The sequence below is a fragment of the Martes martes genome (assembly GCF_963455335.1).
Source record: "Martes martes genome assembly, chromosome: 5".
In the NCBI taxonomy this organism is placed as follows: domain Eukaryota; kingdom Metazoa; phylum Chordata; class Mammalia; order Carnivora; family Mustelidae; genus Martes; species Martes martes.
Window position 1 is genome coordinate 129,645,119 of NC_137892.1, and position 25,469 is coordinate 129,670,587.

Here is a 25,469-nt window from a genome sequence, read left to right on the forward strand (position 1 = left end):
AGCCCGTCTAGTTGCCAGAAACACACCAGATAAAGAATCACAGAAAAAGTTTAATGAGTGTTTCTTATTTGCCGAAAACAAACCAGAGCACTGATAACAAAAGGCCTAGATTTTGAGTCTGCCTTCTTAACTTGCTATGTTTCTGGAAAATAATCTCTTTATATCTCAGTTTTCTCTTACGTACTGTGAGGATGAGATCAGATTTTTGGAAATCATGTAATTTTAGACTAGAAAGGATCACAAGCAAACCCAGTTATTTATAATTTAAGGAAAAGTAAATTAGATTAAAATTTAACAGGAATCATTAAGAAAAAGTTCTAGCCCATATACTAAACTGTCCATACAACTAAAATTTACCCTTAGAAGTAATTAACCTTTTTAAAATGTTAAACATTTAGATGGAAATATTAATGAAATGTTACATATTCTACAAAGTGATTAAACAATGAATACAGAACACAGCTTTCCTTAATTTCTCAGAGTTGGAATTATACACATCATTTCTTTTTCTGAGTCCAAACAACATACTCAGACATCATTAAAAGGCAGAAAGTTACATATTCTAAGATTTCTGTGTTTTTGCCATTCTTGGCTCATTTGGACCTACTTCATTTCACTTTAAAAAAAAAGTTTAAGTGGCTAATAAAGTACATAAAGTAAAACTATGGACTTTGGATGATAGGTATAAATGTACATTCATCAACATCAACATCATCTAACAAATGTACCATTCTGGTAGGACACACTGATAACTGGAAGCCTACGCATATGTGGGGACAGGAAGTATATGGAAGACTTCTGTATCTTGTTCTCAGTTTTGCTGTGAACCTAAAAATGCCCTTTAAGTTATTAAATTAGAAAAAAAATTAAAAACAAGGAAGAAAATTGGGTGAGGGTAAAAAACATCACAGGAGGGAAAAAAAATACAGAAGATGTGCCAAGGTATAGTGGTAATCAACTTGGATAGCGTAACATGGAGGCGAGCTCCATGCTTAGCTCCAAGATCTGTAAGATACTAGCTCAACACAGAAAACAAAATCCAATTAAAAAAAACAAAACCAGCAGCACCTGGGGGGGCTCAGTCAGTGAAGCATCTGCCTTTGGCTCATGTCATGATCCCTGGGTCCTGAGATCAAACCCCAGGTTGGGCTCCCACCTCAGCGGGGAGTCTGCTTCTCCCTCTGCCTCTTACTCTGCTCAGGCTCTCTCTTTCTCAAATAAAATCTTCAAAAACAAAACAAACAAAAAAACCAATTCCACTGGAAAAGCACACTTAATCCTAGTACAGAAAAATAAGAAAATTTTTAAGTGCTTATAAAGAAGCCACATGGCATTCTACAATGTGCTAAACATATGTTGTAAATTTAGTTTTAGAGATGTGCAATTCAAAACATTAAGGGTTTATTATCTAATTTTTATATATTCATATTTAAACCCAACACTGGGAATTTGCAAGAATACTCCCATGTCTTAATTTCCTTGCAAATGTGATCTACATATAACTCACATTTGCACAATGTCAAGTCATAAAAACTTAAGACAATTCTAGAGCTCCATAATATGTACAACCCTTTATAACACACACAAGCTTTCTCTTACATCAATAATCTCAAGTAAAATGACCGCAATACATTCCCTATGTAGTAAACGAAATAAAAAGTTTCAAAGTACTTTCTCTTAGAACATTGCTCAATAAAGACTAATATCTGATGCCCAATTAAAATTCATTAAAATACAAGTGAATGCATGAACTGAATCATCGTGGAGGGTGCAAACCATATGTTTAAATATATAATAATCTAATGATAAATTTAAATTGAAGTAAAATTTGTATATTCAGAAGAATAAATAATCCTTCAGGAATTCTCCAATAATACAAATTCCTTTTATTTTTTTTTTAAAGATTTTATTTATTTATTTGTGAGACAGAGAGAGAGAGAGCACAAGCAGGGGGAGCTGCAGGCAGAGGGAGAAGCAGGGTCCCCGCTGCGCAGGGAGCCCGATGCAGGAGTCAATCCCATGACCCCGGGATCGTAACCTGAGACAAAGGCAGACACTTAACCGACTGAGCCACCCAGGAGTCCCAGTAATACAAATTTTTATAGCTGATACATAGCATAGGATTTACTAAATTTAATTTTAACTATACGCTACCATGTTTTAAAAGTCATTTTGACTGGAGTAATTTTATGTTCATAAAATATAAATTCATTCATTGCACTAGGCAAGGTCCAAAGAGGAAATAAAGGGTTTATTTAAAAAAGGAATGATCATTTTAAGAGTGTAAGCAGAGGAGCTAAGCACAGTGCAGTCACCCAGGGCCAGTGGCTGTTGACTGTTACCACCTCTAGGCCCCACAAACAAGCAGAGGGAACCTGTAATGGAACCCAGTAAGAGAGAGAGTTATGCGTAGGCCATGGCCTAGAGCAGAGAAGAAAGCTTCATTTGAAGGACTAGTCAACTCAAGGTGACCTCTTAGGGTGGAAATCAAAGGCAATAAATACTCCCTTCTTATCCTGCTTCCTTCTCTTTTGGTCACCTTCTAGCCACAGCGACACATTAGAACCTGCACCCACACAGATCAGCCTCCACAGGCGAGGGCAGGGAGGGAAGAGACTGGACCTGGGCAGGCAAACAGAAGGACGGCGGCTGCTTCAAGCGGGGAGCTCTGCCAGCTACACTACTGATGCAGCTCTTGGCATCAGATGAGTTCCTCTCCCGAGGCCTCACTTCAAAAAGCTCTTATTTGATAAGAAACGGGGGAGAGGAGAGAGCAAAATGAGAAATCAATTCTTTTTCAAAGAAATTTATTTTTTTATTCTTGGGAAACTTACTTTTTCAGCTGATGTCCCAGTCCAAATCGCTCTTTTGTAGAAATCTGAAAGACATCAACAGTGGGCACTGCAAAGGAAAAAATAATCAGTCGAAATGTTGAGCTGAAACTTAACCATCAGCCAGGGAAAAGACCAAAAAGGAATAATATATGATACAGTACATTATGTACACATACATAAATATATTATACATTTACTTATTATATAGTATATAAAACGTATTTATACACACATACATATTTAAAAATAGCATACACCAGTCCTATACATTGCTATTTATGCTTTATATATATAGAATTTGGAGATCATTCTTGGTCATTAGATACCATACACTAACATATAACATATGTGCATATAACAGTATCATATGTATAATGATGAAGAATTGCCAAAAAATATGTAACTGTAAATAGCAATGTGTAGGATACTTTGTACATGATTCTGTAAGTGGAAGAGGTATGTTTATATAAACAACACACTCTTTTTTTTTTTTCTTTTTGCAATAAAACAATGGATGACGAGGTATAGGAGACTTTCCTTTCTCTAGGTGGCCTGTCATGTATTTTTACCAGGTACATGCATTTCTGTAAGCTAATAACTATGATGTTTATGAATTTAATAATCTCTGAAAAAGTCACCATTCATTCTTCATGGGTTTATTAAAGAATATCTATCTGAATGTCCACTGTGCCAGTCATTATAGATAGAATGGCAAAAAACAAAACAAAATCCACATACATAAATATCCCTATCCCCATGAAGCCTTGGTCTAGTGGAAGGAGACAAACAAAAACTAGACAGATAGACTACCACATGGTGATAAAGGTTCTGGGGAAAAATAAAGAAGGGAAAGGGTCTTGGAGTAAAGGTTACATGGGCATAATAGGTTCCAACACTTGATAGCATGACAGAAGAAAAAAGTGTCCTATCCAGGGGAAATCACAATGGCACTGCCCCTGAGGGAGAAATGTGCCTCAATATTCTAGGAACAGCAAAGAGACCAGTGGAGCCACAGAGCAGTGAACAAGGTATCACTTTAGGAGCGGATATCTGAGAAGGACCACAGGTGTGGCAGCATAAGATCTCTGCAGAAAACAAGGATAGAAGTAGAAAAATCACTCAAGAACTTATTAAAGTAATTGGCAAGAGATGCTGTGGTCTGGATCGGTGGAGGTGGTGAACCGTCTTGTTAACAGGACATTCTCAGACCACACATGCCCCACATTGGAAACCAAACTGGTACTCTCAATTTCCTCACCCCCTGGGTTGGCTGTTATTCTGGGACACAAACACTCCACTCATCAAAGAAAATTGGTGCTAGAATCATCAATCAGTTCCTTTTCCAAAAGCATACTAATCCTTAGGTACAGACTGAGGAACTGAGTGGACATCACTCAAATCCCTCCTGTCCCAAATTGAGGGCTACAGAAATTCAAAAATGAATAAAAAATCCTAACATCTTGGAAACTCAGCAGAATTTTTTTTTTTTTTAAAGAGAAAGATGACAAAAGTGGAACTTGCTGTGCTCTCTTAGAAGATTTAAGAAGACACAATTTCTTCCCAGGTAGATAGAAAAAATAACTGGGGAGATGGAAGCAGAGAAACAAAAGGGACCTGGTATTTTAAAAATGCAGAAAAATCCAAAATGCACTAGAAGAACTGAAATTATCACTGGAAGAAACTGTGTAAGATGCACAGAGAGAGAGAGAGAAAAGAGATATAATAGACACAAATACTTACCCAGAATATATAAATTATTCCTACAAATAAATGATACAAAGACCAAAACTTTAGAATATAATAAAAGAGCTAACAAGATGGTACTTCCAAAATGTTCCAAGATTCAAGTGATAAAAATTATATTATTACTAATTTAATGAAATTAATTATTATTATTAATTGACTTGAATGTATTCAGAAGATGTTAATAATTAGTGAAACTGGAAGCAGTGTGTCTGGGGACACGGAATACTACCTTGGCAATTTTTCCATAAATCTAAAAATGTTTTAAATTAATTTTTATAATTTTTTTTTTGAGAGATAGAGAGAGTGTGTGTGTTTGTGTGTGTGTGTGAGAGAGAGAGAGAGAGAGAGAGAGAGCAGGAAGAAGGGGCAGAGAGAGAATCTTAAGCAGACTCCACACTCAGCGCGGAGCCTGATGCAGGGCTCAATCTCACAACCCTGAGATCATGACCTGAACAGAAATCAAGAGTCCACACTTAACCAACTAAACCACCAGGCATCCCAATTTTTATAAAAATTTCCTCAAGTAATAGCTTTCTGATAACTAATGATCAGTTAGAAAATAAACTGGAATATAAAAGTCCCATTAAGCAACAAGTACTCATGAATAAATGTAGCTAAAATTACTGACCTCAGGCAGAAAAACAGAAAACAAAAAACACGGAATGGTACTGATACCTAAAACTAAAAACAACAAACAAGTCTTCCTTTAAAGGAAAAGTAAATATAAAAATGTCTATTCTTCCTAAATTTATTTAAAAGTTACCTTAAAGTAACCATATAATTCCCCAAGAAGGTTCATTTTTTAGGGACAACAGACTGAGGAAGAACTTGACAGAATGCACTACAGAGACATTTTCATGTTTTAAAAAAGGTCAAAGTTACTCAATTTTTCCTAGTCTTTCATGTAACGTAGGTTGGGAAGGCAGTAAGTGAGGGATGCTTCAGATACGTGGAAATGATTTTAACACTGATCACATACATGTACAGGTACCAATGATGAGATTATTTGCACAGAAAAACATTTTTAATAATGTTGGTTGTTTATCACATTAAACCAAAAGCAGCCTTGCCCTCCAGATCAGAAACTAGGCTTATACAAGAGCAATTCTGAAAAAATACATAAGAATAATCACGTCTTTTTATTTAAAATGTATTTCCTCATATACAATGAAAATAATCCTTATCTTTAATATTAAAGTGGATAAAGAGGTATATTTCTTTAACTCTTATCATTCCTGTTCACTTACAAAAATTTTGTCAGATTAGGCCTAATCAAATATTACAGCTCAAATAAGTATTATTCATACATTTCCTAAAACCTAGCAATGAATGCTTTCAAAAACACCTGTTAACTAGGTCAGTTTAAACCTTGGATTATTCATAAAATTTGCTTGAGGTAAATTAAGACCAAAGTATCAACAGAAAATAAATACGTAAAAGATAATATTAAGGAAAAAGAGGAAAAAAATAGCCCAATTAGTACACATAACAAAACACCAGCAACACCAAAGTAGATGTCTTACAAATGAACAAAATTAAAACACTTCAGACACAAGCTAGCAGAGGTCTCTAAAGTATTTTTACCTTTTTTGGGAGGAACTATTATGACCCCATAAACTTATAGTTGGTCAAGTTTGTCTCATTCACAAAATCAGAGTCATTCTGAGGTTTGAAAAAAAGAAGAATCCTCATGTTTCCTTGGTTTATAAACTATTAAGTCGGCAAATCAACCAATAGAAATGAAAACAGAAGGACTAAATTATGGATGAGTTATAATACCAAAGAAGGTATACCAAATAATAAAATCATCTAAATGTGAATTAGAATATAATTGTTAGAACATTTACAAAAAAAAATTTTTACAAAACCATGCAAATATAGCAAATCTTTAGAGACATTGAGAAGGAAAATCTCTGCCTAAAATTCAAGATTATATTTGAAAAATGAGTAACAGTGGTAAGATTACATAAAAGCATGTCACATTCTCATCTCACACAGATGGAGTAGTGTGAGTAGAAATGAACTGACCCAATTTTGTTCCTAACCCTGATAATTAAAAAAAAAAAAGTTCAAACATAAGAGCTGCTCTTTCTTTTAACCACAAACAGAATAAAACCAAATGGTCACATATCAATCAAATCCCTAAAGAAAGAAAAATAATTAACCATACAGCACAGTATTCGGGGGAACAGCAAAAACACATATACCTATAAGCTGGAATATTGTGCAGATATTAAAAATTATTCCATTTCAGAATATTTAATGACTTGAGAACAGTCTCATGACATAACAATAAGGTGCATAAACTATGCAGTTCAATGTCAAGTTTATGAAAATGAGCCAAGCGTGCACAGAAAAGAGAAATACCAAACTATTTGCAGGTTTCTCACTATAGAGGGATTATGAGTAATTCTTTTTCTTCTTTATTGCATTTCTATACATTTGAAATAATCACAATAAAAATATGTAACATCTAGTTGTCTTTGCCTGGCATTAAATCATACGCTGTTTATATTAAGAGTTGATTATTTAAGTAGAAATCATTATACAAAAATAGAAAAGAGGTGACTCAACAGAAACTTTTTCAAAATGATTTTCCTATATATTTCTTTTTCTTTTTTTTTTTTTTTAAAGATTTTATTTCCTTGAGAGAGGGAGAATGAGAGAGAAAGAGCATGAAAAGAGAGAGGTCAGCGGGAGAAGCAGACTCCCCGCTGAGCAGGGAGCCCCTTGTGGGACTCGATCCCAGGACTCTAAGATCGTGACCTCAGCCAAAGGCAGTCGCTTAACCAACTGAGGCACCCAGGCGCCCTTTCTATGTATTTCATCAGCTTGGAAGGTTAGGGATTTTTCTCGTGTAAAAGCTAATAGTAGACATAAGTTTCTTAATATGCCTAAAGAAAAACGTGCCAACATCACAGTAAAGAATGTGTGAAGATGGCCATGACTTCAAGAGGTGCTGTCTATATCCACATCCCTTGATGCTGGGTGGGTTTTCCAACTGCTTTGAACAATACAATATAGTGGAAGATTCACTGTGCCTTTTTCCAGGTGGCATCCACAGCCTGTCTCTTGCAACACTTGCTTTCAGACCCCAGTACCCATGCTACAAGAAACCCGAACCACATGAAGAGGTCATGTGTAAGGTCAACACTCAAGTTAAGGGGTCACAGCTAAGCTCCAAGGTGACACACACATCCACTGCTATCCCAAAGTCCTGCACCTTCAGCATCAGACCTAGCAGAGCCTTTAGTTGACATAAGCTCCACCTACATCTGAATTCAAAGGCACGGGCGACTCCAAGCAAGAACTGCTCAGCTGAGCTCAAAGAACAGGTAGAGATGGTAAGTGGTGGTTTTAAGCCACTAAGTCTGGGGGTGGTTTGTTATTCAGCAGTATGTAACTGGAGCAAAATGAGTAGATATAGTGAATGTGTGTGTGTGCACATGGGCCTGCACGCATATGTATCTGGTAGGGGAAAATACCGTAATTCAGTAAGTCTTGGCAAGATCTAATAATCATGTCCTTTGTTGTAAATAACTATCACTTGAGATACAACAAAATCATCCTTTAAGATAGTGGAAAACAAAAATATTACTAAGATTTCCATTTTCAAAAATAGAAGTATGTTGTATTTATAGTTAGGCTAAATTCATCAGTAATCAAAGGTGGGATAAGTAAACGTTAAAACTGAATCCCAGAATCAGAAACATAAATAATTAAATCTAAGGGTAACCCAAAATACACCCTCTGAGGCCCTACTATAAGCAAAGTTCTCTTTTAGGTTTTATTTGCTTGTTTCACAGCAACTTGTCAACTTCTGAAATCTATACAACTAAATGTTTTATGTTTCTGTTTCCATAAGTTATACTGGCAGGGGCGCCTGAGTGGCTCAGTCAGTTCAGTGTCTAGACGCCTTCAGCTCAGGTCATGATCCCAGGGTTCTGGGATCGAGCCCCACATCGGGCTCTCTGCTAGGCGGGAAGCCTGTTTCTCCCGCTCCTACTCTCCCTGCTTGTGTTCCCTCTCTTACTGTCTCTCTCTCTCTGTCAAATAAATAAATAAAATCTTAAAAAAAAAAAGTTATACTGGCAATAAACCATCTTTGTTAGGATGCAAGTATATTTAAATACCATTATCAAGATAGCTGCAATTATGCTCAGAATTACCAAATGAATATTCTGTTGAATGCACAATGCACAACTAATTCATATTCAAAATAATAAACACAGAAATAAAACTAACCTGGGCCATTTAAATACTGTGTAAGTGAACAGTGTAGTCGGACAATTATAGGTTCTGTTCGAATCACTTCCCAAGCCACAGCAATCTCCTCCTGTGCAAATATATTAAAAGATGAATTAATTTTATGGAGTTCTTGATTTCTTTTTTTTCCAAAATGAAACTTTTTTTTTTTTTAATTTACTTTGAAGAAATACAAAAATCAATAAGTCTCACAAATTACCTCAAGACCTACTGGTTTGGAGAAGAATGTCAAAGTATTCTTAATTTTTGCCTTCTACATAGGACAATTAAAGTGAAAATTTAAGAAATAATGAAGTACTATAATAAGAGCCCATAAATTTCAGAATATATTAAAAGAACCGATGTAAAAATATATATGTGTATATATATATATATATATATATATCATGTGTTTCTTCAACCAGTCATTATATTTCTTTATAATCACTTTAACAAAATCAGCATATACTAATATGAGAAATGAATATTTAATTTTTTCCAACAATACAAATAAATGTTTTTGAATGTATCAATCATACTGTATAAATTGATACTTACATCCAGAAAGCTAACATCAATATGCAGATCAATATCTACATCATCAATGGCTCCGTATTCCCTGAAAGCAAAGATTAACACTTATTTTTCCATTTTCCTTAAAAGATAATGTGTGCTCATTTAAGTCAAAATTCAATCTCTCTTTTCCCTGATCTCTACAGAGAGCTCAGAAGTGAATGGGGACATGAATTAACTAATTTCATGTAGTTGGATTGTCATCTTCTGTGACTATTTATACCATCTAGACATCTATTTTTACAAACATGCTTTTGCACACATAAATTCAAGAACTGTTTGCTTCGTAGTTTCAAACATCCCCAGTTCTCTGTGGCAAATTCAGCCATCTTCTCAATAGGACCACTTGGTTTGCAGTGTGCTCTCTGAAGAGGAAGAGCTGCTTCAAAGGGCAAAAAAGGAGTTTCTCATGGGGGAAGGGGTGGAGAAAGAATTCACCATGACAATGATGTGCCCATGATTTTCCCTCCCATGTTAAACATCACCAGTTCTGACTGGATCCACGGGCTTTGCCACTTAAATGTCATTGTGTTTTGAGAGGCAGCTCAAGAAGTCTGATATATCAAAATTAAAACAAGTAACAACAGTTATGTGCCGCAGGAAGACATTCTAGAAACCAACTTTTCTCCAGCCCTGGGAGTGCCATAAACCAGCATACATGAAAGAGCGTAAAAACAACAGTTTTCCCATACTCTCTATATACACATATCTGTATTTTTTAATATTTTTATAAAAGTATGAAGTTACAAATGCTATATACAGTGAGAAATAAAACTATACAGATAAGTGAAATGATACAAGGTAGCTGCCAATATTTATTAAGCACTCATGTGCCAGAAATTATTCTAAGAATTTTAAATCCATGGGACCACAGTCCACTACACGTACCACTACTACCTTTAATTTATACACACACTAACTGAGACCCAGAGTAACAAAGTAACTTACCCATCATCATTCTGTAGCAGAGCCAAGATTTAAAGACATACATCCTCTTTATTTATGTAGGTGATTAATCCGTTCAGTATTCAATCAACTAGCACTTTGCAGGGCCTCATCATAGTCTTATGATGAGGATACTATTGCTATCCTCATTTGCAAACAAGGAAACAGGTTTAGAGAATTGAAATCAGATGCCAAAAAGTCAATGTTAGTGGGGAAGTCAGGCATTGAACTCATGTTCAATTTCAAAACTGTGTAGGTCAGTATCTGGCACACAGTTAGTCCTCAATGACAATTTCTGTGCATTATGTATTCAAGTAATGCTAACATAATACAAAACTGTGGCACTTGTCTAGGGTTCAGAGAAGACACCTTTAATGATTAAATGGTTTTATGTAATTTGACAAGTGAAGAAATGAAGGTTGTTTTTTTTTTTTTATTCTTAATGTCTATGACACACAAAAAGCAGCATATTAGAATGTAAGAACTCAGCCTCTGTGCTTTCTCCATCGTCCCCTTAAAAATATATCAAAACAGGGGTCCCTGGGGCGCCTGGGTGGCTCAGTGGGTTAAAGCCTCTGCCTTCGGCTCAGGTCATGATCTCAGGGTCCTGGAATCAAGCCCCACATCGGGCTCTCTGCTCAGCAGGGAGCCTGCTTCCTCCTCTCTCTCTGTCTGCCTCTCTGCTTACTTGTAATCTCTGTCTGTTAAATAAATAAATAAAATCTTAAAAAAAACAAAACAAAAACAAAAACAGGGGTCCCTGTTCAGGTTGTCCCTCTTCCTCTGCCCCCCCCCCCGCTCATGCGCTCTCTCTCTCAAATGAATAGATAAAAATCTTTAAAAAAATAAAAAAAAAAATTTAAAGAGGGGCCTCGGTGGCTTAGTCAGTTAAGCATCTGCCTCTGGCTCAGCTCATGATCCCAGGACCCTGGGATATGGCCCAGTTAGGCTTCCTGCTCAAGGGGAGTCTGCTTTTCCCTCTCCCTTTACCCCTCCCCCTTGCTTGTGCTCTATCCCTCTCTTTCAAACAAATATATAAAAATCTTTTTAAAAAATTAAAGTTAATATATATCAAAACACTGACCACATTTTTACTATTTATGAAATTGTATTTTTTATTCTTTGATGGTAATATTTTTAGATTACACAAAGAAAAGGGATAAAAACTATTCACATAGGAATGGATTTCTTAAAAACATTGCATGGCTTAAAACATCTGTGTTATTACAAAGGATAAAAACACTTATAACCTTGTGCAAATTTAGACATGATATGATAGGCAAATTAGATTTAAAATACACCAATTTATTTATGAAATTATACAAATACTATGCCAACAATATGGACCAAGCAAATAAACCATCTCTTTTATGCCTCTGGTTCAGGGGTCGATAAGCTTTTCCTGTAAAAGTCAAGAAAGTAAGTATTTTAGCCTTTTCAGGCCTTTTCTGGTCTCTGTCACATATTCCTCTGTTTTCATTTTTCTTTAAACCCTTTTTAAAAAGCAAACACTATCTGTATCTCACACGCTTTTCAAAAATGGGCCCCATGACCCAGTAGTCATAATTTGCCGATCTGGAACATCAGCAAATTATTCATAAATATAAAAGTCAAACATGTTTTGTGTAGGCAAATTTAAAGAAAGAACCACTAAATGTGGTGATGAAGACCAATTACAAATGATGTTCAGTAGACATTCCAGTGGGATGAAACTGTAACAAATATGTGTAAACTTCTGCCTAGAAGGATGTTTGTGAGTGCAGAAATTGGGGACAGAAATGAATATTAAATAACAAGGGAACACTTAAATAAACTATAGCACACTGATACATCAGAAAAATTTTTTACCCATTACTAAAGAAATTGATATAAAAATATGTACTATCCAGAGGGATACATTCCAAAATATACTATTTGGAGCAAGTAGATTACCAAAAACGTATGGAAACTGAAATGCTCTTTTTTAAATTAAATAGAAATAGAAAAACCAAAAAAAATTTTTAAAAAAAGAAGAAAGTATTTATTTATGAACTGTAGATTGTGGGTAAAATTTATTTTATAAAAAAATCCCACAGTCTTGGGATCAAACCCCACATGGGGCTCCCTGCTCAGTGGGGAGACTGCTTCTCCCTCTCTTCCCTGCTTGTGCTCTCCCTCACTATCTCTATCTCTTTCTCAAATAAATAAATAAAATTTTATAAAAAATTAATGGGTTTTCTAAAAACATATCCACTTTTTCTGACTACAAAGGTAATATAAGCTCATTTTATAAAATGTCAGAAAAACATACAAAAGCAACTTATAATACTAACACTCAGAGATAATTAGCTTTGCTTATATCTCATTCCATGTATTTGCTTGTATCTCATGCCATATTTTTATATATATAAAAATTTGTCCTCTTCTTTCTTTTACTTCTAAAACGAGTGTTTTTCTATGTTAAATATTCTTCCAAATCATTGAATTAAATGGTTGTATTTGTATAAATACAATTCTATAATAAAACAATGATACAATTATGAGGCTGCTATTGATTTTTTTTTACACTGTAAATATTGATAAAAAGGCCTCTGGATAAAAATTTATGTGCATCAGTCTTCTTACAGAATAATTTCTAGAATTATTGCACAAAATAAATAATATAATTATATTTGGGAGTCTTGATATATGTCATCTAATTACTATTTTAAAAGGTTATAACCATTTCTAATCACACCAGCCAGGTTATCACAGTGACCACTCCCCACTGTCATCATCACCAGGTGTTCGTTTGCTCTGGTCACTCACTGCCAGTTTCCCAAGGGAGAATAACTCAGGTTTGGATTTAGTTACAATAGCCAGAGTGTGATGCAATCAGAGGCAGAAAGAAGGGAATCAGAAACAAGAAAAATCAGTAAGAACCTCACCCACAGCTATTTTCTTCAGAGATTTCCAGACCACTTCAGCAGAATTTATCATAAAGTTATGATCAGAAAGTGACATGTATTCTTTTAAAAAGTTTAATATGTGAATTTTTAAGTATTCTTTATGTGATTTCTTCAACATTTTTGTGGTTAGTGTCTTCCCAATTTCTAACACCGTCAATTTATTTCAACCACAACAGAAAGAAGGAAATTAAGGTTTGTAAGTGCTCTTCCCCGCCACAGCAGAGCACAAAGACAGAACACAAACAGAATTTTAAGGAGGCAGAGGCATTAAAGGTTTGCAATTAACTGGATTCTGCAGGTGTAGATCTGTAAATAGTTACACTTTTTGTTTTTATGCCACACTTCAAAGAATTCACAACAGCGCTGCGTATATGCAAACCAATTTCCGTTGTGATGCCCTTTTTATATAATGCCCGTAATTTCACATTTCCCACTGCGAGATTACAAAGCGTGATTACAGTTTGTCCAGATGCAGCGACCCAGTCATCAGGACTGCTTCTATATCTGAATAACTTTCAGTTGCCCCGGATCTCATGAATAGCAAATGCAGAATCAAAGTCAAAAGCCTGAAATATGAATGCAACTTGAATTGTGAAGCCAGATATCTGATTGTGTCCTGAATGCTGTATCGGGTTTATAATAACTCAAAATAATTTCATGCACTGCCTATATTTATTCACTGTGAAAAGATCGCATCAAACTGAACCTGAATGCTTTTTCAAGATAAGGAGAACAACATAGAAACGATCTGATGTAGTTGTTACACCCTGGAACTGAGAAAAAATCGCTTCACAAATTTTTCTCCAGACATGTGAGCTACTCTTCGAATCAATGCATCTTGAAATCTGGTCATTTGATTTTGGATATTTACACGTGACCTAGTTCATTTAAGAACATATGTATGAAATGTATTTTTCTACGAACGTGTATTTTTGAGGGCACCATGTATTAGAATTCTTGGCAATTTTTCCTCCTAATTTTTAATGGAACTAATCAAGATAACATGCTCATTAGTGAGACACAACATCCTTGTTTACAATATAGTAAATGTTAAACCATCCCTGCTAGTCCTCCTTTCTCTATAAAACTACAGCTTATTCATTATACTGTCGTGATGTTTTATAACACCACCTGATCAAAATTAGCAGTGATTGTGCTGGTTATAAAAATATTATTAGATATCTAGCCTTCCCTTATTAACTGTCAAGGAAATTATACATATACACACATACATGAAATTCTACCACAGGTTCTTGGGAAATAAAATTATTGCTATTTAGTTATTTCTCGCATTCAGAGACTGGTCAGTTACATTTTGAGAAGAAATAGAATTTGTGAGGAAACACACACCTTCTATGACATCTGAAACTCCACAGCATTCCCTGTCTGTCTCTGCATGCCTACTCAGTGTGTGTTTTTTGCTCAGTGTGGGAAAGATGTTTGTGAATGGGCCAAGAAATATGCAAACTCAGTAGTCAGAAATAAACCTTGGTAGATTAAAGCATTTGCAAGACTGTATCCAAAGTGCTCTGAAGTTTCTCTAAAAGGCAACAGGGCTGAGAAGAATTTAAAAACTAGATCCCGATAAAAAAGGAAGCCGAGATAAAAATTACACTGTATAAGAGATACGGTTGCTACAATTCCCCCTCGGCTAACAAATCCTTGGTTTGGCTTCAAGAAAGTACAGGTGTTGGGAATAGGGGTGACTGTCTGGGATCTGACATTCTGAAGCTTTCACCTAGGTTATGAGCCAGTATTTTCAGAAAATACTCCCCCCTCCTTTCTTTCTTCTAGGTGCTTCCTGTTACCACTTTCCCCTGGTTTTTCAGTCAGACCATTTTTTCTGGAGGCTCCAGAAGCAGGGGTGGGAGAATCCATAGCTGGAAAGAACACTACAAATATCCAACACCAGATCTTTTGAGGAATGACGTACTTCAACGTAGGTTAAGTTATGTTGCAATAACAAACTTCTCCAACTCTCAGTGGTTGAACATACAAAAAAGATTTATATCTCCCTAACGCTACACGTTTACTATGGACTTGGGAGGGAGGAAGGGGAGTTGCTACTCACTGTGGTCACTTAGGGGCCCGGACTGATGGAGTCCAGGGGAAACGGGAGCTCCTGCACCAGAGCTCACGCTCACATTTCACTGGCCAGAGGTAGCTGTGTCCACTCATCACATTAAAAGGGGCAGGGAATTAAAATGCTGCCAAATACCAGAAGACAGGAACCAGAAGATCTGTAAGTAATCCTACTGGTCACCACAAATGGAAATGCAGAAATCCTGTTTTGTGTGGCTTTTTTCCCCTTCCCTCCCCCCTCCTCTTCTTTCTCTTTCTTTCCCTCTCTCAAGGAAGTATGGGGGCCTGAATATAGTAGCATAACCTCCTCAACCTTAAAAACTCCTCAGTGTGCCCTATCCTCCAGAACATACACTCCAAAAGGCCCTATTACAATTGTCCATCCACAAAAGGTGATCAAAATGCAGAAGATGGGGCGCCTGCGTGGCTCAGTTGGTTAAGCATCTGCCTTTGACTCAGGTCATGAACCCAGAGTCTGGGAATCAAGCCCCCATGCTAAGCAGGGAGTCTGTTTTTCCCACTCCCTCTGCCCCTCCCCCCACTCACGTGCGCATGCGCACCCTGTCTCTCACTCTCTCTCTCAAATAAATAAAATCTTTTTAACAAGTACAAAAGAGTTACAATCTTGCAATCTTCCAACCTTCATTAAGCCTTAGTCACCATAAAAAGGCTAGAATATTACTCAATAGCTTTGACTTTTAAAACAGAAGGTGGTGTGATCATAAAGCAAAGGTTATTTCATATGGGCTAGACGTTTGAAATACCACAAGCAAACTGTCAGAATCATTTCATTCCTGACCACGTGAGAATTTTGTGACTTGTAATTCCCCACACCTTTCTAAAACTATTAACCTCAAATTGTTTTCAGATGGCACTGATCAATTTTTTTTTTTAAGTAATGACTAGAAGAGAAAATTTATAATGAAACACATAAAACGCCCTCACTCTGCTGCATGATTCAAGACGAGACATGTTCACTCAGACTGATAAACTGATAGTTTATCCTGTTCCTCCGGATACCTAATTCACTTCAATACAAAAGCGTATGAACTGGAATTCTCATCAGTGTTTTTAAGTATGGCTCAACACAGCCAGGATTCTGCTTTTGAATGATATGGCCACATAGAGCTGAAATTACCTCCTTCAGTAATGAACTGGTCATAAGTCCCCATTTCTATCTCCTCCTTCAACCTACATTAAGAGGTTCTGTCTCAAGTGAGGCAATGCCAGTTATTTTCATCTCTTACAGAGAACTTAGATGTGGTTAGCTGACCTTCTCATTAGGCATCGCATAAAAAAAAAAAAAAAATGACACCAAATGGCCTACTATGCATATTGAGGTACTTTTGTTCTTCAAACTCCATTAAGTTCTTATAAACCTCAATTAAGTAAAAGAACAGCTAATTACAACAGTTTGTTTTCAACAGGCTTAGAACTTTGTAAAGAAGAAGATTCCAAGACCTTCTGCCTAACTACTTCTCTTGCCATGTGCCCAAGCTTCAGTATTTGATACTAGACAGTAAATTCATTCGTATTTATTTCAAGTAAATCAGACTAGTCTTACTGTGATTCATACTTCACATCATGAGGCCTCTGGGAGATTCTTTATTCTGGAAATATCCTCTGTAGCTATAGAAAGTCTAGAGCAGGCAAGAACATGGCTTATATTCATAAAGATTTAAATTGAATCAAAACTCCTTAGTGAAATAGGAAAGGAGAAAAAAAATCAAAGCCATTTGTGACTTTCAATATTTCATTTGAATGAACTTACAAATATTTATCTAATTTTAAGAGTAGATAAATTATCAATAATTTTATTAATAATGGAAAACACTAATAGAGATGATCACTGATACTTAAATTCCTGCTGAAGAAACAAAAAAAATTGCATGCATATATATATATATATATATATATGGCAATGTAATTACAGCTTAACATGGAAATATGTGTTTAAGAAAAATCCTTATGAATGCTTATAAAAGCAATCAACATGTGCTAAGGCAATCCCCAAAACAATAGGTAGCGCAAATAAAAAGAAATTGAACTTACTGTATTGTATGATTAACTCTATCCCAGCCTTTTTTTTTTTTTTTAAGCAGGGGAGGGGATTAAATTACTGTGATCAAAGTTTCAAGTGGTCAAACAAATTTTGTCTCAAGTTAAAAAATTAATCATTGTTTTGGACCACTTATGGATAAGTCCCTACTGCCTTCTTCATTTATTCATTCTAACACACTTATTGAATACCATATCCTCTATCCAGGAGCCACAGTAGAAATCAACTGAGAAATAATTGCAGCCAATCTGCTAAAACCTTGAAAATTGCAAAGATTTGCTTTTCCAAGTATAATCCCAATCACTCTCAGTCCACAGCAGCCTACCAGAGCACCATGAGTAGGACAGTCAAGATCTGTGTCTCTAGCCCCAACTTACTGAGGTGGGAGGTGGTGGTTTGTTTGTTTCTGAAGTTAAAATGAAACCATTGATAGTGATCAATTATAGCTGTATTGTATTTCCCAACTTTAAATATTTGTTGGCTCTCTGAAAATCTAGATTGGTTGGCTCTCTGAAAAATGTCCACGGAAGAGAAAGTAACCAGATAATGTGAACATCTTTCATGGATGCCACTACAAACGATCCAGAATCCATCAGCCCGTATTTCATATACTCCCTGTGCTGTATTAAGTACCAAAATATAAGCATGATAAAAAACCAAAACAGAACAAAATAAAGCAAACTGACAAAAAAGCACATGGTCCCTGCATTCACAGAATTTAGAGTCTAGATGGGGAGAACTAAACCAATAATGACAAGACAGGAGAAGTTGAGAAGCATAACAAATGAGGTGAAAGCCAAATGCGATGGGAGTCTGAGGGCAGAACGATCAGTCTGCACTGGAAATTCAAAGGAGGCGCTGGAGAAGCTGGCCTTTGGACTTTGGCTTGAATAAAGACACCAACAGGGTTATGAGTGAAGCCCTCACTGGTGAGCAAACAGCTTGTGCAAACGCCCAAAGTCAAGAGGGAACAGAGCGCGTCTGGAGAAAGGGGACAGTTGTGGTTTGGGTGGATGAGGCGGGAACTGATGTCAGGCTAGGGTTGGAGTATGGAATTCCAAGGCAATGTGGAGGCTACCCTTTAGGCAAAGAAAAAGAATCTGAAATAATCAGATCGGACTCATGGAGGGAGACGATGATAGGGACAGGAAAGAGTATCTTTTTTAAATTAAGGAGAGAAAATGGTAGGTAAAGATACTGGGGTTTTCCGAATAATTAAAAATGATACATAATGGTCTTTAAATTTATCACCAAATTATATATGAAGTGACTGCAAGATAAAATACAGTATCAATCAAACAAACACTGCAAATTTATGTCCTTTTTTCCCTTTCATTTTTGGGGGTCAGATCGCATCCCAATGTGATCTGGACACCAATGGTTATGCATTATTTACTTTCATTGTTCACACGATGTGTCCATGATTTATGATTGACTGCATGGGCCCAGCTGGCCAAGTCTATTAAGGAACTGATTACAACACTACTTAAGACTGTTATTTTATCAAACTAACTCTCCAAAATAACGGATTTCTTTCACGCATCAATGTACTCTTAAACCACATGTACCAAAAACAAAACCAAAAAATTGATACAGCCAGAGATAACACCTTTTGCCTATGGGAAAACACAGCAGAATGTCTCAAAAAATTTCAAATATAACTAAGCCCAAGAATATTTCCACTTAAATTACTCAACAGAAAAGTCCCAATGACTTACCAAACCATTTTAATTTTTATTCCAGAGAGACATTGATTTACCTGAGAGAAACTGCGTGCGGCCCGTATATCTCTCTCACTGCCGACAAATCAGCCTCAAGCTGGGGGTGCTTATGCAGTTCCCCGTCATAGTTCACCTGGCGAAAAGGGATGGTTCAGAAATGACTTAGGGGTGAAGAGAATCAAAAGAATCAAATACAAACTGTCTCTTGAGCAGGTCCCCCTGCAGGTTCTGCCATGGACATTGTCTCTGTCATCTTCATTGAAATATACAGAGAATACAGCAGTATATTCACTAAAGATCGTAGGTTCGCTTATGTCCTATGTCTTGTATAAGTTATTATGTTCGAAAAGTAAAATTAGAGGGGAGCCTGGGTAGCTATAGTCGGTTAGCCATCTGCCTTCGGCTTAGGTCAAGATCCCAGATCCCGGGATTGAGTCCCGCCTAGGGCTTCCTGCTCAGCGGGGAGCCTGCTTCTCCCACCCCTTCTGCTGCTTCCCCTGCTTGTGCTTTCTCACTCTCTCTGTCAAATAAATAAGTAAAATCTTAAAAAAAAAAATTAGACTACTTTGATGTGAGAAAAAGGCAAATGTTAAAGAGACTAAAGTAAGGGGCTGGCAGATAACCTGAAAACTTCTAGACTGGGTATCTGTCCTGGAAAAAACAAAAACAAAAACAAAAAAATATTTACTTCCCCTCTGCAAATATTAGCTGTGTAAACAAAAATCAAAACTTGAAGAATTTTTTTGCATGATTAGAGTTTAAAGTGCAACACTGGTTAGATAATTGTTAGGAGAAGTATACCACGGCTAGAAAGGCACTCTTGGAGAGAAGCAGCCTACTTTTATTTATATGTCCATATCTCTACTGTCCTGCTTGTGCTTGATTAATTACTGATTTTTGACTCCAAAAAAGTAAATTGACTTACATCCTTTTACACAATTACAATTTTGGCTTTAAAGTATTACTTTAGGGGCTCCTGGGTCACTCAGTCATTTAAGCATCCAATTGTTGATTTCGGCTCGGGTCGTGAGATCAAGCCCCGTGTAGGGCTCCATGCTGTGTGTAGGGTCTGCTTAAGATTCTTTCTCTCTCTCTGCTCCCCCCACCTTGTGTGCAAGCGTATGCACACATTCTCTAACAACAGACACCCAAAAAAGCACCACTTTACTACCTTCCCATTATGCAAGTTACAAAACATGTTTGATTAGAAGTTTACAGAACCAAAACAAGATGCTTTATACAGCCATATCCTAAAATCATAGCACAGTTTGAAATTTCAACACTATCCTGGAAAAACAGTGAATTCTTTTATAAATATGCATATGTGGCTATGCCATTTTCATATACATAAATTATGATTATTTCTTCATCACCATTTTCCAACAAACACTTTACATCAGTGAAAGAGGAAGAGAAAATGAATATAAATATTGAGGATGCTCAGGAATTAGGGACCATCAATTTTTATAAAGGTTAATCATGTTCTACTTAAAACTAACCATCCATGCTTTCTTTAGAAGCGTCATCATTTCGAAACACTGACGGAGCCCAACATGCTTAAGAAATATAAAAGTCAAAAACATAATACAATGCCATCTGCAAAATCTCTGCAACCAAGTAAGATAAATTCAACGTAAGTGAGCGATGACAGTCAAAGAATCGCCAAAGTAATCTTAATTTCTGGATATACGTACAAATAAGAAACAAATGACGCATATTTCCAAGTCAGTTACAGAACAAACACAGAGGTCTCTCAGATCACAAGCACGGGAATCGTCTAGGACACAGATGGCTACTGATGATTCTGAGAGTGGAGAGCTGGGAGGTCTGATGTACTCACCTGTCCTCCATAATAAAATTCTTCAGAATCATTATCACCTTCAGAATCTTCTTCCACTGTACTATTTTGTCTTGACTCCTTAAAATAAGAGAAGAAGAAAGTTTTAGTGGTCAAACCATCTTGACTTCTTTTGAAAAAGAAAATCGCAAATGGCCATAAGAGAGAAGTCTTGTGCTTCTCACCTGGATTTTATATAAAAAACATTCTTGGTACAGTACAAACCAAAAACAAAAGGTAGTATAAGAGACAGTTTGGTCAGTGCATTAAGCTCTAGGTACATCTTTTTTAAAAGTTCTATTTCATCGATTTTGTGTTGTACAATTTACGATTTGATATGTATATAAGAAAACCATGTATAATCAACTACAACTTTGGCTTTGTTCTGCTAGAACTTCTGATAAGTTCATATGGATTCAACTTTTTTATTAAAAAGTTCCACAGCACTATTTATCCTTGACTGTCCTCATTTCCACTGCCAACTCTACACAATGGTATGAAATAAAAGGCACTCTAACTCCAATAATGAAAAAATCAAATTTGGAAAATAAATATGAATTACATTATGAAGAGAATTTCCGCATATAGAAGTTATTTGCTTTAGATTTCAGATGTCAAAAGGATATTTAATTAAATATGCTTGAACTTGAAGTTTGAGTTTCTAATTAACTGAACCACAGCTGTGATGTGTCTAAAGTGCAAACAATGAAAACTCATCTAAAGCAACTAATGATGATATTCCTATCCCTGGCTCTGTTAGAATAATTAGGAGAAAGGCAAATTCCATTAGACACAGGAATCTATTAATTCAACGTTTTGGAATCATTCCCAAATTTCTAGAACAAATTTCAACTTCTTAAGGAAAAAGAAAAACCTACAGAAAGGGAATTTGGGTTTTGGGTTTTAGCAGAAGTACTGCCAAATCTGTGGTTCTCATTGAGGACAAAGAAGAGTAGAGGGAGTGAAATAACACTAAGGGAAAGGGAGGGTTGTACTGGGTGCAGAGTGTTAAGAGCAAAGAATTGTTGGTCCTGTTACACTCATTTTGTTTGCTTAATGTCCCAGTATTTATCGACTGATTCAAGCAAACATTTTAAAGGTAAGGAAGGGGGTATGAGTTTGTTGTTGTTTTAACACTGGTCCATAATAATGACTCTACGTACCCATGTTCTTTGCTACCTTAGCTAAAGAGATCACCCTTTGTTCCTAGTGCTCCTAGGTCACTTACGTATTTGATGAACATACGAAGAATAAGGAAAGCTTCGTATGTATTTGATCTAGATTTAAACCAGACATTCTATTATTTTAAAGAGAGCATTCTTCTCTGAGTTAATTCTAGGTCACTACCCTCCCCACACATTAAATCTCTCAGCCACGAGCTTGTGTTTCATCCGCTAGAGGAGATCTTAACCTCAAAAACAGTGATGATATTAAATACTAACTATAAATATAAGGTAAATTTAAAATATGCCTACTTTTTAAAATAAATATAAAACATGAAATGCAATATCCATACCTCTCCATTTTCCTTCTGTAATTTGGATTTTATGGATAAGCAACAGTTAGTGTCATTTGTCTTCCTTAATTCTGAAAGTTATAAAACATCATTTCAGTTTTCAGTACACTATTTGCCAAACATTCGTAAGTTTCAGTATAAAAACACCCCTCAGATGATTCTCTCTTCACAAGAAAATTAAGGAATATTTTGAAATTGTATTATGTCAGGAAGTTACGTGATATACATGCTATTCTCATTTTTCAGAAAATATGAAATATGGTCATAAAAATATGGTCAAACCAAAGTGCCACTACATAGACTCCTTCAGCTCTCATTATATATTTCGTGGGATCTACATTGTCCTGAGCAAGCTTTTTAAATATTCAGTTTGCCTCTTCTGTTACACGGGCTAAAAGAAACAAAAAAAATAAAGCTACCTGTATTCAAGAAAAATTACCCAGAATTTTAAAAAATAGTGTATTCCTATTACCTGTTGCTATTCGATGAAAAATTATTGGAATTGGCTCTGTGGTAACTAATACATCTTCATCATTTTCTGAACTTGATACGTATGTATTATCTGCAAAGAAATGTAGACAATTAAAGGTATAGTAACTTGAAAAAAGACACCCTTTATTTAAAAAAATGAGGTTAGATCCACATCACTTTTACCACCCATGAAGCACATACTACTCCTCTGATTAATATCAGAAAAAAATTAAGTGTATTTCAGATATATGTGTGATTTAATTTTAAATGGCCTCTCTAAAGATGTTTACATCTCCTAGAGAAATAGAGACTTTGGATAGAGAATATAACCCAAATGCATCTCTCATATTCCATGGGGCAACAGATCATTGGGATGCTCGAGGTTGCCCTAACTCACTGAACAAGGTCATTCCCAGTATCAGTAGCTGCTATAGGAAGCAGGCTAGTGGTTGGAAAGAGAGAGCTAAACTAGCACATTTGGTGCAACAAATTCAATATCACATCACTAAAGAATTTGAACCAAAGTTTGTGTTGAAAACCATACCTCCGTTTTACTCTAATGCACATTTTAAATTGGTATAAAGTCTCACAACCCTTCTTCCATGAATTAATTTTCATTAAACAATACTATACAAGTTGCATTCATAGGACATTAAATTATTCCACAGCTTACTTAATTTTTTTATTCATTATTTATTTTATACATTTAGGATTTTTCCCTAATAAATATCGACTTTCACACATATGGTAATATAATATAACACAAAGCCACTTATTCTAGTTGGTTCCTTGAGAGGTACAGGGTATCGGGGAGAGAGCTGTTTTAACAGACACCAAGTCATTAATAGTGGTCCTATAATACTCTCATCAGTGTTGTATAAAACACACAAAATATAAAAATAAAAAGCATAAAATATTCCCAACAAACAAGAGAAACCTGTATCAGTTTCTGCAAAAGGGAATGAGTATTCTGACAACTGAGTACACGACAAAAGATCTTGAGCCAAGTTTTCATAATTTTGTGTCAGCACAGTCAGAACATCATCTTTAATTGATAGATATCAAAGTCATTACTTTATTTCCAAAGAAACATCTGCACTGTTTTTAGACCTAGGGTAGTGAGTCAGTGAGAGCCATATGTAGTCACAGCGAAGCCACAAAAGATGTTCAACAGACACAAGGTTTTCATAGTTATTCGGGAAGATCAGAGGACATGAGTGTGGATTAGATTTGAAACACAATAGGTTTGCCCCATTTCTTTGTTTTAATTGCAAATTTTGCCTTGTTTTCTTTCCAAACGGCATCAAGGTGGGTGTGAGATTTTTGTGTTGATCAAGCGGGAGCACAGATTAAGAAACAGATTTAAGATAAACTTATTTTAATTAAACTTTATAGTTATTTATTTATTTATTTATTTTAATTATTTTATTTATTTTAATTTAATTTATTTTAATTAAACTTAATTAAACTTATTTTAATTATTTTAATTATTGTCGTATTGATTGAGACTTCAACCGTTTATCTGGAGTCTCTTCTTTCAGTAACCTCATACTCTGAGGTAGGGATCAAAACCCCTCTATCAAAGCCAGTATTTAAATTTCTTAAACCCTCATTGAGAGTCTCACTGATTCCAAGTTATCTCCTACAGAATCAACTGAATTAGATTCTCCCTGTGCACAGTGGATTCCGTGAAGCAAACTTATGGAGAAAAGGGGTATTAAAAGTGTGGATTAAAGCAACAGAATTAATAGCTGACCACCAACTAGAAGGGGAGATCCAGAAAAATCCATAAAATGGACACAGTATCACACAGTATCTCAAGGTCATGGAACAAGGAGGATTTTACTACAGCTTCAAGACACAAGTAAATTGGGGCTTTCTGTTTATGAAAATGGGGAAGTGAATAACTCAGTTTAAAGAAACGGTTTACATAGTGTTGATACTGGAAGGCAGTCAGCTTTGATTCCAGAGAATATAATTTGGTGAATACATGTTGCAAAATGCTCAAAGACAGGATTATGCAGTCAAACATATCATTTTCTAAGAGATTTTCTCCCAGCTTGTATTTTGATCAGTATTTAGGCATTAGAACACTTCCAACTTCTGTTTCCGGCTTAATTTACCCAAGCCAAAATGTTTTCAGGTTTTAAGACAATATCTATTAAATCATCATTACAACATAATAGGCCAGATCAAAGGGGTATATACCCAAGTGAAGAACAGAAATACAGGAAAGTAGACAAAGCACATAAAGTCTAGACCCAGCTACCAACTAGCTATCAGTCCTTTCTAACTAAGCCACGGTTGGCTCAGTTCTAAAAATGAAGCTTTGCTGATGTGTTCTGAGGATCGTCCCAGCCGTATGAATGAATTCTATGTTTTCTCTTTTTGTTGTTGTTTAAATAATCATTTCTAAACCTTCCTCAAACTATTTTGACATCTGTAATAATAACATCATCTTTGTTTAGACATGAGAAAGTAGGACATAAAAAGAATAAAGAATGCACTTAAGG

General features: G+C 35.7%; 1 protein-coding gene across 1 annotated transcript in view; it reads right to left on the reverse strand.

Annotated features, from left to right (window-relative positions):
• The window catches only part of PARP8 (poly(ADP-ribose) polymerase family member 8), a 177,416-nt gene that overhangs the window by 54,833 nt on the left and 97,114 nt on the right, over positions 1 to 25,469 (reverse strand). Inside the window, exons 4-10 of the mRNA XM_080805018.1 lie at positions 22,958 to 23,047; positions 22,486 to 22,556; positions 20,973 to 21,050; positions 19,171 to 19,265; positions 9,384 to 9,444; positions 8,826 to 8,916; positions 2,835 to 2,901 (exon numbers count right to left, since the gene is read on the reverse strand). Coding sequence (XP_080661144.1) covers positions 2,835 to 2,901; positions 8,826 to 8,916; positions 9,384 to 9,444; positions 19,171 to 19,265; positions 20,973 to 21,050; positions 22,486 to 22,556; positions 22,958 to 23,047 — 553 coding nt within the window. The remainder of the gene's footprint in view (positions 1 to 2,834; positions 2,902 to 8,825; positions 8,917 to 9,383; positions 9,445 to 19,170; positions 19,266 to 20,972; positions 21,051 to 22,485; positions 22,557 to 22,957; positions 23,048 to 25,469) is intronic.